This window comes from Erpetoichthys calabaricus, chromosome 16 (assembly GCF_900747795.2).
Source record: "Erpetoichthys calabaricus chromosome 16, fErpCal1.3, whole genome shotgun sequence".
Classification (NCBI taxonomy): Eukaryota; Metazoa; Chordata; class Cladistia; order Polypteriformes; family Polypteridae; genus Erpetoichthys; species Erpetoichthys calabaricus.
The window spans coordinates 97,823,933-97,840,966 of record NC_041409.2 but is presented as its reverse complement, the minus strand read 5'-3'; the positions used below and the strand labels follow the sequence as shown (position 1 = coordinate 97,840,966).

The window sequence follows — 17,034 nt, the reverse complement described above, 5'->3', positions numbered from 1 at the left end:
CTCTGCTTCTTGCAGCACCAAAAAGAAAGAAGGCTTCTGTCTTTACAACATGCTGTGTGTGTGTGTGTGTGTATCATGTCACAAATGAGTAAAGACGTTACTGCCAATACATCTGGAATGCTTTTGTTTTCCACTGCTGGTTTACAATTCAGAATGCCATTCTGGCTCACAAACCAGTTTATATGTTTACTGTTATTTAGAATTAGTAATGTTACTCTTCTGGTTTATTCAGTTTTCAGGCTGAGATTATTTTTAAGCAGGGAGTGTCATATTAGACATACTTTAGTCAAACTTGTGCCACAGACAGCACAGTATTTATGTTTTGTTTTGCCATATTTAAGGATTGAAGGCCAGAGATGCACATGACCATTTAGAGGTCCAGAATGACAAGGCCATGGAGGACAATGAAAGCCATGAGGTCTGTTTGAGGTCATTTATGTTAGGTAGAATGCCTAGTGGGGGCTGGGTGGTCTCGTGGCCTCAGAACCCCTGCAGATTTTGTTTGTTTTTTCTTCTCCAGCCCTCTGGAGTTTTGTTTTTTCTGTCCTCCCAGGCCATCGGGCCTTACTTTATTCTTTGTTGATTAGTATTGCAGTACTAGGGTGTTGTACTGTGTTAGCCTTTATGAATGTAGTGAGAAGTCAAACAAAATGACACCTTTTATTGGCTAACTAAAAAGCTTTTGCGGCAACTCAGGGTCCTTCTTCAGGCAAAATGAAATACAGAAACTGGAGTTCCCTGTGTTTATATATACACACTAGGACAAGTAACAACACTGGTAAATCTTAAAATTAATAGACCTCTTCAGGATAAGATTCATTTAGCAAGAGAGGAGAACAATGTTTGGTCAGTATTTCCTAATTTTATTTTTATGTTTTTTTCTTCATCTTGTAAAGCACTTTGAGCTACATCATATCTATGAAAATGTGCTATAGAAATAAATGATGTTGTTGTTTAAAAGAAGGATTTTTTGTGTTTTTCTGTAGCACTACGAATCCTTGGCATCTCGAGCATCTGCAAACGGGCACATAATTGACATCTATGCTTGTGCTTTGGATCAGACAGGACTTCTAGAAATGAAATGTTGTTGCAATCATACTGGGTAAGAATTTTATAATTTTAGCCTTTTTGTGCTTCCATTGCATAAGGACCTCTCCAGAAAGCTTGTGGACAAAACTGAAAAACTATCCACATTTTGCAAAGCACTGTTGGAATACATTAAACTACATACACTAACACAAGACATCACCTTTTGCACTGACAGTAGCTTTCAGAATTCACCAATCTAAGCTTCCCTAAGGACAGACTTACTTTTTAATAATGTTTGCCTTCTCATATCCACAAATGAGAAATGGCAAAATGCATTGACATCTTCTGCATAATTTCATCCAGTGGTTTGTTTACAGCATTAAAAAATGGGACCACCTAAGAGATTGGGTGGAAAAAAATGCCTGAATTATGGTAAAACATGGTGAAGTAATTTCAGTGTGTATTGTTAACACTTTTAAAACATTTTCAGCACATTTTAACAATACCAAGATAATAAGTTATTTTGGTCACCATAATTGAGATGTGAAATTTTCATAATTACATCAGCTATATATATTATGATGACAATATAAATGATGAGATAAGCATTAGAGCACAAAGTATAAATCATTTTTAGAACATAGGAACAATCTAGACAAGAACAGACCATTCAGTCCAACTTAGCTTGCCAGTCCTAAGTACTTAATTCCCCCAAAATAACATCAAGTTGAATTTTGAAGGTCCCTCAAGTGCTACTGTCTACCATGCTACTTGGTAGCTTTTTCTATGTGGCTGTGGTTCACTGTGTGAAGAAAAACTACTAATGTTTGTGTGAAATTTAACCCGTAACAAGTTTCCAACTGTGCCCCAGTGTTCTTGATGAACTAATTTTAATGTTGCAATCTCGATACTCTGGACTTACTCCCTTCATAATTTTAAACACTTCAGTCGTGTCTTCTCTTCATTTCCTTTTGCATAAACTGAAAAGGCTCAGCTCTTTTAGTCTTTCTTCATAACTTCTCCTCTGTAACCCTGGAATCAGCCTAGTCACTCTTCTTGGGACTTTTACTAGCACTAATGTATCATTTTTGTAGTCTGGAGTCCAAAACTGCACACAGTACTCCAGATGAGGCCTCACCAGTGGACATTTACTCCATACATCAAGGCGCTATGTAACCTAACTAGCCGCCGCCCGCCGCGGTATAAGAATAGGAACGGAAAAGGGTGAGAAAGGAATTCAGAAATCAAGAAGAAAGAAATACTTCTCGAAAGATGCAATGTGCATGTAGAATTTCCGGCCAAGTAGGATTACATGTGAAAGTGATAAATAAATCAGGCTTTCCGAATTTACGTACTATGGCCATGGCATCCTGATAGTTTTGTTGCATATATCTTGGACTTCCTGGAAATGTGGACGGTAATATGATCATTTTGCCTACACGTACGTTATTTTCAGTGTTTGCTTGCAGTGCGTCTGATAGGTTACATCAACAAGATCTGCACGTGGAACTGAGATAGTTGAGACGCGCCCCCACTGTTTTAACATACGCATCTACGACATACTGTTGGAATAGTTTGCCGCTGGAGTGCAAAATACTAAACTTATTCCTCATTGCTAACCTGTACACGTAAAATTGGCATTGAGTAAGCCTTATTCGCTCGGTGGTTCTTTTTATCAGGAACATGTTGTAAATCTTTGTGCCAGCCAATGTCTCCGTAAGGGAATAAATAGGGCTGCACGATTAATCTTTTTTTTCTCATGATAACGATATTTATGACCCACGATCAGTTAATAAATATCGTCGCGATTTTACAGTATAAAGACCAAACTGTTTTTTTATGGGCTGAGTTTACGGATTGGACTGCGTCACTATGACGTTACTGCGTCTAGATTGCAAGCGCTTTCTGAAGCAGTAGAAGTCAATAGCAGCAATAACAGTCAGTCAGAATAAACATATGATGGCGGAGCAACGTGCAGAAGTGTGATCGTTAGTTCCTAAAAAGGGGTCATACTCAGTTGTCTGGAACTATTTCGATTTCGAGGAATGTGATGTTGATCAGGTACGAGTCTTGTGCAAACTTTGCTCCTGTTCCGTCCAAACGTCCCAAGGTAACACAACAAACCTCATCAACCACCTTAAAAGCCACCACAAAGTACACTATCAAGAATTTCAACGACTGAAGGCACAAACAGCAACAACAAAAAATTACCAGCCATCCACAACACAGACAACAATATCAGGGCCATTGTTCAACGCAATACCATATCTGCCTAGCCAGTACCGCCGCTCCCTATACGCAGTCTGCGTAGGGCACCAACTCCCAGGGGGGCACCATCCCAGCTGCTCAAAAAAATCGTTTTTGTATATTATAATAATAAATGAATATTAATAATATACATATACAAATAAACAAAAATATAAACGTATATATTGCATTTTACGGTGAACGCAGAGTAGGCTAAGCACACGTGATGACGCGCGCGCCCTCACCTCTGTACCCAAATCTCTGGATTGCTCTGCGCATAGCAGTGACACTCCCTGTAACTGTTGCCTCTGCTGAGCGAAGTTTTTCTAAAATGAAGCTCATCAAAACGTACTTGCACTCATCTATGGCACAAGAGCGCATGAGTGGTCTGGCAATTGTCAGCATCAACTCTGAATTAGCAAAGGCTTTATCATATGAAGAGCTCATTTACGACTTTGCCTCAAGAAAAAGCAGAAGTGTGCCTTTGTAAATTTTGAACTTTGGAAAGCTCCAGCAGATGACAGTGTTGATTTTATTTCAGTTTATTATTGTTTATTTTATTTATTATAAATGTTTTATTTAAAGTGTAATTTTAGTTTGTATTTTTTGCTGTAGAGCTACAATTGTAATTTATAAATGATACAATTTATTTATGTATTTACTTTTATTTGAATAAAGTTCTATTTTGGCCCCTATAGTAGGTGTTTTTTTTATTATTTTATTTTTACTTCCGTAATATGTGGGGGAGGGGGCACAAAAGTAAATTTCTGCTTAGGGCACCCATTTGGCCAGCAGCGGCCCTGTGCCTAGCTCGCAAAGACACCGGGAAATAACAGAGGCGATCACGTACCATATAGCCAAGGATATGTGTCCAATAACCACCGTGAGCAGTGAGGGGTTTAACAAAATGATCACAACACTTGATAAAAGGTATAGCATTCCCTCACGCAACCATTTTTCCAATGTTGCGCTGCCCTCGCTGTATGCGAAATGCCGAAAAGAAATAGAAAGAAAAATTCTCAGGCTCAGCCTTGAATATTTTGCTGCCACGACCGACTTATGGTCAAGCAGAACTGCGGAACCGTATTTGAGCTTGACAGTTCATTTTATTGACAGCGAGTTTGAGATGAAAAGCAAGTTTTTGCAAACTTCGTTTTTCCCACAAGACCATACAGCGGAGTTTATTGCAGTGGGCCTCAAAGAAGCGATGTCCGCTTGGGGCTTGGTGGAAGAAAGACTTGTGTGCATCACAACGGACAACGCAGCTAATATGATTAGGGCAGCATCTGTGAATAACTGGCCGAGGCTACACTGCTTTGGTCACAGACTTCATTTACCAAAGGAATAATCGTCATTATTAATCGTGATAAAAATTTTGAGCAAAATAATCGTGATAATCATTTTTTCTGTTATCGTGCAGCCCTAGGAATAAAGGTGGGTAAACTATAGGATCGAAATTCATATTGAGCATGGAAATCTGTTTACAGGAGTTGCCTATGGGATAGATGCAAATGTCCCTTTCGGCAGGCATTTCGCCATCTTTTCCGACGAAAATCGCTGCAACATTGGTGTGACATGTCGGGGCATTATATCGTCGTAAATCCTGCCCAGGGTATTCCTTGAAAACCATTCGTACAGATGCTGTTGGATTGGACTGAGCGATTTCATGCATGTGTTTATATGATTTACCAAAGGGGTTGATGGTTCTGAGCATGGAATCTAGCTGGAGAAGTACATTTTCGCTGCTTGCAGAGTTTGCTTTATTTTGTAAGCGTACTTCAGTAGCTTGCGCTGTGTCAAAAACATACAACTGTCCATATCCTGGAGAGGTAGAAGTGTTAGCGTATAGTGGAGAGATTTGGTGATAAATTTGCCCGTGTATTTTAAAACAGTACGGTCCGTGGCCAGGAGGTTGAGTTATCTGTGCACCCATGGAAGCAAACGCTAGAGAAGAGTTGTATTCTTAAATGTGTTCACGATAATTTTTAGTTTCTGATGTTTGCTGTGTAAGAAGCTGTTGTAAAGACACAGGTGGCTCCCGCAAAGGTGGTAAAGCTACTTTACTGTTGTGGCAGCACCTCGAGTACTTGTTGGATGCATTACACTCAGCAGGCCAGTATAGTGCATGACATGGAAGAGGACGAATAGGAATCGAGAAATACCGTGTGGGCAGGACTGGTTTTGAAGTGGAAGCAGGACGAACCAGAAGAGAAATATATATAAGAGAAAGATTCTGAACATGTCTGACAGTTGATAGTGTCGAGTCCACTATGACTTCCAAATCCTTCTCATAAGGGGTACTTTCAATTTACAGACTGCCATTGTATATTCAAACATCACATTTTTACTTCCTACATATATTACTTTACATTTTACTTACACTTACATCATTTTTTTTTGTCACCATCTTTCGTTCCTAATTTTTCATAACAAGAAGGTCACCAAGACCAGCATTTTGCTCAGTTGAGATTTCATTTCTATTATTTAAACAATTTAGTGTTCAGAGCTCCTTTCTGTTTGTTTGTCTTGAAATATTTACTTTGCCATGCTAATGAAAATATTCCTTCCATTTTGCATTTAACTGCATATTGAGAAGTACCCAGTTAAACTGTATTGTAATTGACTCCCATTATGTGTGTGTATAAATAACAGTTGTCATTGACTTTTAGTGGTTTTATGACCTCTGATTGGTTGATTCACTTGGATAACTTAAGAAATTGCATTAGATTGTTCACAATTAAGGACCGATGTTTAGACATGATTATACATGTAAATTCAGTGATAACAGACATAAAATTTCAATAGAAATAAATGATTTTGCTTAAAATGACTTTGTTTTTTTTAGTGGTTATATGGTAATGGCTGATTCATTCAACACATCTTTATTCAAGCAAACCTTTCAGAGAGTTTTCACAAAGGATGTCCAGGGATCATTTAAAATGGCATTTGGTGGTTTGCTAGAAATAAAGGTAAGTATTTCTATTTTTTTCCCCCCACAAGTAACCTTATAATGAATATCAGTTTTTACAACAGCATTTTGCTTGAAATGTTACAGCTACTGTCTCAAGGCTACAGTTCCAGGTACAAACCTGTGCCCCATTCACTGCCCGTATGTACTTTGTGTATTCTGTCTTTGCTGTGTGCATTTTTTACTTTCTCGTATAAAAAAGTATAGGAAAAGTATTGTAATCATCCAAATTCCATATAAAGTACCATTGGTTGTTTTTACAGCCGTGAAACGGGACATCCCCACCTTACATTTCAGATCTTCTCTGCCCTTTTTTTTAGCTTCCAGGTTCTTAGCCAAGCCAATTCTGCATGTGCTACAGACACGTTTAAAACTAAATGGAGATCAAAGCAACTTCTGTTGTGGAATAGTCTGCAGGTTGATGTTAGCTGAGCTTCCTCCATGTTTGTTTTGAAATCGAGGCTTAAGATTTATTTGTACACTCGAGCCTATTTAAACTCTTGATCAAATGTATTGACATGTTTTAATATTCTCGGTAAATTTTCAATATCTTTTAATATTATTGCTCTTTTTTAGGTGAGTGAAATCTGACTTATAAACTTACTTTACATTTTTACTTTCTTGTATATGAAGTATAGGGAAAGTATTGTAATCTTCCAAAAATTTGATTTCGAGATTTTAATGAATCTCGACGTTTTAGACCTCCCTGAGTCTGAAAATACCATTTATAGAATTATGTCTTTTTGTCTGTGTGTGTGTGTATTGTGGCAGGCGGCTGGCGTCCATGCCCAGCCGGGACGCCCCTGCACACTATATTCAGGGGGAGCAGCCCTGGACGCTAGATGGCCGCCCTCCTGGGGTGGAGCAGTGCCTCGGTTTCCCACAGGGCTCCCTGGGAATTGGAGTTGGGTGCACCCCAGTTGGGTCCTGCAGGCACGGTCAGGGGGTGCTGTGTTTGGGACTCCTGAACCCATGTGGGCAGCAAATGCATCACACCCAGAAGTGCAGCCAGATCTCGTTGATCAAACACCTGGAGCACTTCCGGGTGAACTAAAAAAGGGGCCAGCCGCTCCTGTTGCAGCATCCCCCTGGCGGCGGCCGTGGAACCCCACAGTGCTGCACAGAACTCCAACCCCCATGAAGCCCTGGGGGAGTCCGAGGCACCGCTGCAACCCAGGGAGGCTGCCATCTAGCGTCCAGGGGGAGATACTGGGCTTCACACCCTTGTCCCACTGGCAGATGTGGTGAAGGGGCGTCCCGGCCATCCGTCACAGTATGTATACACGATAACTTGAGTACGCTTTCACTTAAGTCAACCAAATTTTGCATACAAGTGTTAGGTACAAAACATAGATTTATATAAACTTTTGAGCTATTTCTGCAAACCAGAAGTGGTACTTTTGTATTCACGCAGCTGCAGAGTCCAATTTATTCAACTTTTATAATAATTGTTCAATATACCGTATATACTCACGTATAAGTTGGGTCTTGAAACCCGAAAAATCGATCATAAAATCAGACCCCGACTTAATTTTTTTTGTTTTTTTACATCTTCTTGCCTCCTCCAATCTCACACCAGTTTCTCAGACACATCGAGTTTTGTTGCAGCAGTGCAGTTACCAATTTCTTTCGCTACTTCAAAGACGTTTAATTTAAAACCAGCTTCATTTTTTTTTCTGATCGAACACTCCATCATAGATAAGGGATGCTCTTATGATAAAGATGTATGAGGGTGTGAGATACAAAAAAGCACAAATCAGTGCAAATGTTGCTTCGGAATAGTTCAGGTATTATTGTGTGGTCACGTAGGCACAATAGTGAGCGAGAGAGAGAGGTTAGGAGCACACGCTGATACAATGCATTGCCGCACCCACATAGTACATAGCACCACATTGTGCTCCGTGGTGACTCTTTCAGGTGGGTGTTAGCATATCATAATCTCTTAGACCAATAGTGTGAGTTTTCCGCATTCGACTTGTACGACTGACATGATAAAATACCAGAAATTATATTGTAAAATCAAGTCCCGACATTTCTTTGGGAGAACTTATCTGCGAGTATATATGGTATTATTAATTTGATTTGTTGTTGATTGTTCTTTAATGTACATAATATAAAAATATACCCAGTTTACTTGCAGTTTACTCCTCAAATATCCATCCCCATATCTGAGTATATGAGAGAGTTCAGGGGAGAGCACTCCTGAATTTTGTTTATTTGAAAGTGTATCATCTTACCATTGTTTACTCCAGTGGTTTTGTGATGGAGTCACATACAGTAAATCTTCTTTCAGCAGATGATATGCTCCATTTCATTCAGGCTGCTACATTGTTTATACCTTTTAAATGTGCATCTTCACATCCAAGACACAGCTTCAGAATTGGTCCAGTAACTAACATTATTTGACCTTATGAAGCTTAACATGAAGCTTGTGTGTTATCAGGTTTGTGGTGAAGTGAGGCTGCAAAAGTGGAAGGTTCTCTAGGACTGCTGTGACATTGCTTTTGAAAATGAGCTTTTTTATTTTTTTGTGTAGTAGATGGTGCCAGGAGGGGCTCCCCTGGTGGGAACAACAAGAAGCATTGTTATTTTATATAGTGCGGTTCCAGGAGCTACGGTGTAAATGCTTATGTGTTTTAAGATGACATAGTGCATCTAAGACAAGGATTGAAGAGCGAGCCTTGAGGTTTCATGTCCTGTGCAGTAGCAGTTTATTTATTTATTTCTCTTTTGATTTGATACATTAATCCCAGATGGGAAAATTATCTTTCTGCATGACCTTTGGGAATTAGGATCAGGATCATTGCACGGAGGGCCTGGAGCAATGTTCAGGTTAACGGCCTTGCTTAAGGGCCTAAACGGAGTAAAATCCCTTCTGGATCCTTAGCCTCCTCACAGCCACCTCCACCCTTTAATCACAACCAATATTTATGGTGATGTTATCCATGCCAGATCCTGTCTAATTAAGAGATTGAGTGCTAGTTGTATTAACAGTTTGTTGGTATTCTGTGCTTTATTTTGGAAAAGAAAATCACACAGTTGTTTGGTGCAAGTTCAGTAGTAAGGTTAAAATAATGTGTTGTAAAAATGGAATGTAGTGTTCTTTGTCAGGTGTCTCAGATGATAACTATGAGCAACTTGCATTTATTCTTTAACTGTTTGATGTTGTGGCATTGTTATCATTTATTGTTTTGTTTTTATAGACATCAAGAGAAATAAAGATTTCTGGAGCAATTGGACCATGTGTTTCTCTCAATGCTAAAGGACCCTGTGTCTCAGAAAATGTGAGTTTATTTATTGATGATTTTTGATGGGTTCATAGTTTAAATTCTCATAAATACTTTGACGTTGCCTTTGAGGCTTTGGTTAGAATGGGGATCACTACTTAATAGTGGGCATCTTCCTTTAAGGAACACTCCAACCAAAAATGACATTTTTTTATATGTTCGCTCATGTAATTTGGAGTGATGGCCAAAAAAATGTATAATCTAATGCAGGGGCCTCCAACTCCAGTCCTGGAGAGCTGCTGTGGCTGCAAGTTCTCATTCTAACTCTTTTCTTAATTAGTGACCAGTTTTTGCTGCTAATGAACTATTTCCCTTTATTTTAATTGACACTCCGACTGCTGAATTGATATTTTTCCTTAAACGGCACCTAAAGATAAATTTGATGTGAAGTGAGCCAAAAGATGACCAACTAAGTCAGGGCCTCAAACTCCAACCTTCGTTCAGTTTCTTAATTTGAAGCCAATTCTCGTTGCTAATTACACCCGTTATTTAATTCCATGGCGCTCATTCTGCCATAGCAGAAATTTCCAATACTGTCTATTTTCTTTTTGAAGAGCACGGTCAAAATATTTTATGGACCTGAGCAGATCCTGAGGCCTTCATCTTTCTTTATTTTCAGTTATTGTGTGATGGACACAGATTGTTGTTTATGTGTTGGTTCATTTTGTGTCTTAATATTGTTTACTTGCTAATTAAGGAAAAAGAAATAATTAAGGGGGCCTGAGTCTTAAGTTGTGCATCAATTACAATGAAGGCAAAGAGTTAATTTGCAGCAAAATCTGGTCGCTAATTAAAAAAAGGGTTAGAATGAAAAACCTGCAGCCCCAGTAGCTCTCCAGACCTGGAATTGGAGACCTAATCTAATGTTTTCATGCAGAGTGAAGATAAAAGAAAGTTTACGGTGGCCAATGGAGTACAACAGCACTTAATATTTGAAGTGCATTAATACTCTGATTTGCACAGTATTACAGTGTAAATTGATAAGTGAAATCTCAGGCTAGGTACAAGCAGCAGCTAAATGATGGGCTTCATTCGAATTTGAAATAATGTATATAAATGTTTGTGTTTTATTTCCATAATTACAGGAAATTGGAATGGGCGGCACATGTCAGTGGAAAATTTGTGGACTTGATCATAACGCAACACTAGCAATTTACTTTGAAGTTGTGAATCAGGTATGTAATCACTAGCTGTTTCTATTGTTGTTTGAGACATTTTTCGAGACAAAGCATCATGTACGCTAAGCACTTTAGGTCTTTTTTGTGTGTTGAATGCTACAAGTGACATTAAAGAAATCTATGAAAGTGTAAGTATATCTCATCAATAGCTGTAGTCATTGCTGGCACCGCTTTTTAAAAATAGAGTTAGATTCATACCTGTGTATTTGCAGGGTTTTTTGTGTGCATGAATGCATGTGTTTAGCACCAAATTAGATTAGATAAACTTTACTAACCCCAAGGGGAAATTCAGATGCACACATCAGCAGAAACCTGAAAAACAAGGATGCAGACTCACAGGACAAGCAATACAGCCAGTCAATAAATCAATGGATAACTTAATAAAAAATAAATGTATATAGATTTTGCTTTATTTGTTTAGTTTGTTCTTTTTAAATCCTGTTTTTGAACAAGTTATTTTATCAGGTACCCAATGTATGCTATTGTGGTTTTATGTATGAATTTTAATATTTGGGAAACCGCTCGTTATTAAGACTTGAAACAAAATGACATTTTAATAAAGCTGGTCTGTGTCTTCCCATACATCACTTCAGAATTCCTGACGTTGTGTTCGTTCTCGCATATGCCATCAGACGTTTGCTGCTTAGGTTTGTGAGCTTATATAGCAGGACTGGCTTTAACTGGGTTGATATGTCATTCAGTTCAATTCAGTTTACTGTTATGTAATGCTGTCCTTTGAGTGCAGGATCAAGGCGCTGTAAGAAGTTCACTAGCAAAATAAAAATGACAGACTTTTCAGATTACTATATAATGCACACACTTAATGACACAGATGAGACAAAACACAGATTAAAACTAAGCAATTTCAAAATGAATGGCATGAATGGATCTTAATATTAAGTTGTTTAATACTATTGTTGAAATATATTCAAAGATGTGCAGCAGGTTAGGGTGATAACATAAAGATGGAAACGTACTCCTAAGCGAGGAGAGTGTGTTGCGCAGAGGGAAAGAGGACTTAGAGAGGCTGATGAATGAAGAGAAGGTTGGATGATGTGGAGATAGTGAATCAGGAAGTGCAACAGATTAGCAAGGAGTAAGTAAGGACAGCTATGAAGAGGATGAAGAATGGAAAGGCTGTTGGTCCAGATGGCATACCTGTGGAAGCATGAAGGTGTTTAGGAGAGATGGTATTGGAGTTTCTAACTAGATTGTTTAATGCAATCTCGGAAAGTGAGAGGATGCCTGAGGAGTGGAGAAGTAGTATACTGGTGCCGATATTTAAGAATAAGGGGGAGGTGCAGGACTATAGTAACTACAGGGGGACAAAATTGATGAGCCACAGCATGAAGTTATGGGAAAGAGTAGTGGAAGTCCAGTTAGGAAGGGAGGTAATGATTAGTGAGCAGCAGTATGGTTTCATGCCAGGAAAGAGCACCACAGATGCGATGTTTGCTCTGAGGTGTTGATGGAGAAGTAGAGAGAAGGCCAGAAGGAGTTGCATTGAGTCTTTGTGGACCTGAAGAAAGCATATGACAGGGTTCCTTGAGAGGAGCGGTGGTATTGTATGAGGAAGTCGGGAGTGGCAGAGAAGTACAAAAGAGTGGTACAGGATACGTATGAGGGAAGTGTGAGGTCTACCGTAGGAGTGACAGATGCATTCAATGTGGAGGTGAGATTACATCAGGGATCAACTCTGAGCCGTTTCTTATTTGCACTGGTGATGGACAGGCTGACTGATGAGATTAGACCGGAGACCCCGTGGACTGTGATGTTTGCTGATGACATTGTGATCTGTAGCGAGAGTAGGGAGCAGGTTGAGGAGACCCTGGAGAGATGGAGATATGCTCTAGAGAGGAGAAGAGAGGAATGAAGATCAGTAGGACCACCACGACAGAATACATGTGTGTAAATGAGAGGGAGGTCTGTGGAATGGTGAGGATGCAGGGGGTAGAGTTGGCGAAGGTGGTTGAGTTTAAATACTTGGGATCAACAGTACAGAGTAACAGGGACTGTGGAAGAGAGGTGAAAAAGAGAGTGCAGGCAGGGTGGAATGGGTGGAGAAGAGTGTCAGGAGCGATTTGTGACAGACGGATATCAGCAAGAGTGAAAGGGAAGGTCTACAGGATGGTAGTGAGACCAGCTATGTTATATGGGCTGGAGATGGTGGCACAGGAGACGGAGCTGGAGGTGGCAGAGTTAAAGATGTTGAGATTTGCATTGGGTGTGACAAGGATGGACAGGATTAGAAATGAGGACATCAGAGGGTCAGCTTAGGTTTGGAGACAAAGTCAGAGAGGCTAGGTATATTGGGAGAGGGATGCTAAGGATAGAGCTGCCAGGTAAGAGGAAAAGAGGAAGGCCTAAGAGGAGGTTTATGGATGTGGTGAGAGAGGACATGCAGGTGGTGGGTGTGACAGAACAAGATGATGAGGACAGTAAGAGATGGAACAAGATGATCCACTGTGGCAACCCCTAATAGGAGCAGCCGAAAGAAGCAGGAAGAAAAACTGTAATACTATGCTTTTACTTAACTTATGGCTCTTAAAAGTAGAGTATGATTGAAACTCTTTGAAATACTCCACCCAAAAATGTATTTTTTATCTTTTGTTTGTCCTGTGTTATTTGTAGCAGTGGTCGAGTAGAATTTTTAATCTCCAATTTTTTTTTTATTTTTTATTTTTTTTTTGTAAACGGAGAAACAAATGTTTTTGATGTTATCACCTTCAAAGGGGACAAACAGAAAAAAAAATAACAAAACATCTATGAAAATTGTGAATTTTGTGAATTGGAAATCAGGAAAGGCATCTCAGAGCAATGAATGCTTGCCCCGTAGTCGGGCTCTGTAGCTTAGGTGAATGCCCACCAGAGGGCAGTACTAACGTAGTACATTAATTTAAACTTTAATTCAACCTCAAGGACTCGGAGTTTCATGTAATTTATTTTTACTTTATGTAACATCGTAGTAATAGAAATATTGTCACATGTAAAGAGCAGAGAGGTGTTTCACTATCTTGCCATCAGGAGCATTTATCAGATGAGTAAAAGCCAAAAATATTCAAGTTGAAGTAACCTCTGTCAAGGTAACTGGTTCCGCATGGCATATTTCGCTGTTTTAAGATAGACAAGTTTGAAAATTTGCCAATGCTTTTGAAATTTGAAAAATTTGTACAGTGTGCTATATTTGAAAAAATCTCAATGAAAATTTAACTTTTCTGACAATTTTCCTTTAAAAATAAGTGTCGAATTAAAAAAAAAAAAAAAAGTCAGCTAGGAGCCAAGTTGTTTCATATGAATAGACAGTTGAACACACATAAGGACATTCATGATAATAAAAGGCACTTTTCACATTATATGGACCTTTTCAGGCCAAGTTTCTGGATTGCAAGGAATTTTGTTCACTTTTCCAGGAAATGTAAAGGAAGTTGGAAGTGGGGGGAAAAAATTAAATAAGACACGTCAATGGTAGACAGAGATGGTGCAGTGGCCGTGAGTGGCCAACAAAAGATGTCTGGCTTATTGAACAGGAGACTGCCAGTTGTGGAGGTGGCCACTTCAAAGACTGAGGCTTATCTCTTGACCTGGCCAGTTGGAAAAGATTAGAATGGGCCGAGGTCTCCTTGTGCTAGTGTGGGATTCTCCAGTTAAAGCGGTCGGACTATATTGGTTTATCTTTAGATTGGGGTAGTGGACCTGAACAAATTCAATCATTTGAAGTGTTTGGCTGAGTACGTTGCTTGCGTTTTAAAGTTTTAGGGATCATTCCGTACTTTAAATGGTAAATCTGATGTTGTGTTGCAGTGTGTGGGGTTAGTGTTTCTGTGAGCATGTGAGTCTGTTGTAATTTGGGATTGTACACATTGAAACGTTGGTATGCCTATACAGTAGTTATTTCAGACAGTTGGGACTTGTTTTACGGACAGAAGTTCAATTTAATTTCTTGCGTTTGTTTGCTAAATACATCTGGACATTTTTGCCACGCTTGCCTTATTATTTTTGGCATTTGACTGTTAACTTCAAGGGTTGGGATGGGGTCAGAGTACAAATATGTTGTAGTGTTGGCCAGCCTTTCTGAACATTTACATCACATAGCAAAGTAGTGTAGTGTAACGCATGTGACTGTAAGAGTTCAGAGGTTACACCTGTGCCATGTGCCAGCAAAGACGTGGAACAATGGTTATGTAATTCTGCTTATCGGAATTCCCAGCCAAATGTGGTGTTTGTGACAGTTACAATAACGAAGCATAGTACACACATTGAGACAACATTTAATATTGGAGCCAGCGAGTCTGACTGGCAGTGCTACAGAAAGTGTTCTTTAATCTGCTAAATAATAGCTGATGTCCAAATCCATATGTTGGGGACTCAAAAGGCAACCCCATTCTTGAGTATGGGAAATATTGTATATAGATAAAGTGTATTATTATTATTAGTGTTTGCAGTATTCTAAGATGTTACCTTTAGAATTTAGACCATTTATTCTCAGTGTTATGTTATCTTCAAATTGTATCCTACAGTTAACCCACTGATTCCAAGACATTCCTAACAGTTAGTTGTATGCTGTGTCAGCAGAGCCAGGTCATGTGACTTATCCTGTAACGCTAAGGTTGGAAACAAGGAGTTATTTTGAGTCTAGGAGGTCAGTAACTGGCTCATCCATTACGTCTGATGGATTGCATTATGTCTCGTGTGCTTAGATGGGGTCAGTAGGTTGTCTTAATTTTGCATATACTGATACTGTAATATGTGGGCTTATTAAACAATAAAATAAAGCGTTCATCATTTCAGTTCGGGCGTTTCCCTAGTAGATTAGTTAGATGCGTTACAGCTAAATGGTAGGAACAGCAATATTTAATATAGAAAAGAATTACAATCCACTTTATTATTATTGTCTGTGTCAATAGTACAACACAGTAAATTTTAGCTTATGTAATAAATACACATTCATGTGACCCTCAGAAATAAGTGTTTTTTATTTCTTATCTTACTGTCATATTTATTTGTCCATGTTTATACTGTAGAAAACTAGCCCCGGACACAGACAGACACGGACTCGGAATGTCCAAAATCACACACGTTTATTTCTAACAATGTCCTGCTCCCAACACAGTGCTCAGATCAGCACAGTACTCAGTCCTTCTTTCCTTCTGCTGCCTCTACTCCTTTCCTCCTAAGCTTTGTCCACCTTCCACCCGACTCTGGCTCCCCGAATGGAGTGAGGCGGCCTCCTTTATACTGCATCCGGAAGTGCTCCAGGTGTCTCCCGATTTGACATCCAGCAGCACTTCCGGGTGTGGCGGAAGTGCTGCCTGCCCAGACTTTGGAGCTGCCCAGACTTTGGAGCTGTCCAGGTGCCCCCTGGTGGTGGCCACGGACCTCCACTGGGTTGAGCTTCTGAGCTCTAATTCCGTGGCCCCGATGTAAACCAAGGGGGCTGCCATCTCATGTCCCCGGGGAGGTACTCCTGGTAGTACACCCATTCCCCTGGTCTTCTCTTCAAAAGGGCGTCCCGTCCAGGCAAGATCACCAGCTGTCCATCACAATACGTACAGTGTGTGCTTTTTAGTAGTAGAAATACATTTAATGCAATAGGTTTGTCTTGATACTTTTTCAAAAGTATTCCTTGTTATTAATTCTATTTAATAATATACAGCTTGACTGGACAGAAGGCCCATCCATTATCGAACTATACTAGCAATTGCCCTGTTCAGTAAAGATGTACATTGTGTGTGTATGTATGTATGTATGTGTGTGTGTGTCTGTAAATACAATGTTACAAATTTCACCCTGAGGATAAATAAAATTTTATTTCTCTCCAAGAGCCAGCTTCTGTAGCCGAGGATCGGACCGCCAAGGTCCCAGCCTTCAGCCACCACCCAACTCGCACTGCACCCGACCTCATTGACCCCTCCCATAGGTGGTGAGCCCATGGGAACGGGGGCCCACATTGCCTCTTCGGGCTGTGCCCGGCCGAGCCCCATAGGTGCAAGCCCAGCCACCAGGCGCTCGCCATCGAGCCCCACCTCCAGGCCTGGCTCCAGAGGGGGGCCCCGGTGACCCGTGTCCGGGCGAGGGAAAACGCTGTCCAAATTTTTTATTCATCATAGAAGGTCTTTTGAACCGCACTTTGTCTCAGTCTCAGATCAGGCGGATCGGTGCGGCGTCCGCAGTGATGCGGGCTCTGCATCAGTCTGTCATGGTGAAAAAGGAGTTGAGCCTTAAGGCAAAGCTCTCAATTTACCATTCGATCTATGTTCCTGCCCTTATCTATGGTCATGAGCTATGGGTAGTGACCAAAGGAACAAGATCGCAAATACAAGCGGCT

The 17,034-nt window shown here is 40.0% G+C and overlaps 1 protein-coding gene across 2 annotated transcripts in view; it reads left to right on the top strand.

The window, feature by feature from the left end:
* Positions 1-17,034, top strand: part of sec23a (Sec23 homolog A, coat complex II component) — a 67,089-nt gene that overhangs the window by 14,115 nt on the left and 35,940 nt on the right. For both annotated transcript variants that reach the window (XM_051920030.1, XM_051920029.1), the window contains 4 exons: positions 987-1,102; positions 6,122-6,245; positions 9,448-9,528; positions 10,617-10,706. In XM_051920030.1, coding sequence (XP_051775990.1) covers positions 987-1,102; positions 6,122-6,245; positions 9,448-9,528; positions 10,617-10,706 — 411 coding nt within the window. The remainder of the gene's footprint in view (positions 1-986; positions 1,103-6,121; positions 6,246-9,447; positions 9,529-10,616; positions 10,707-17,034) is intronic.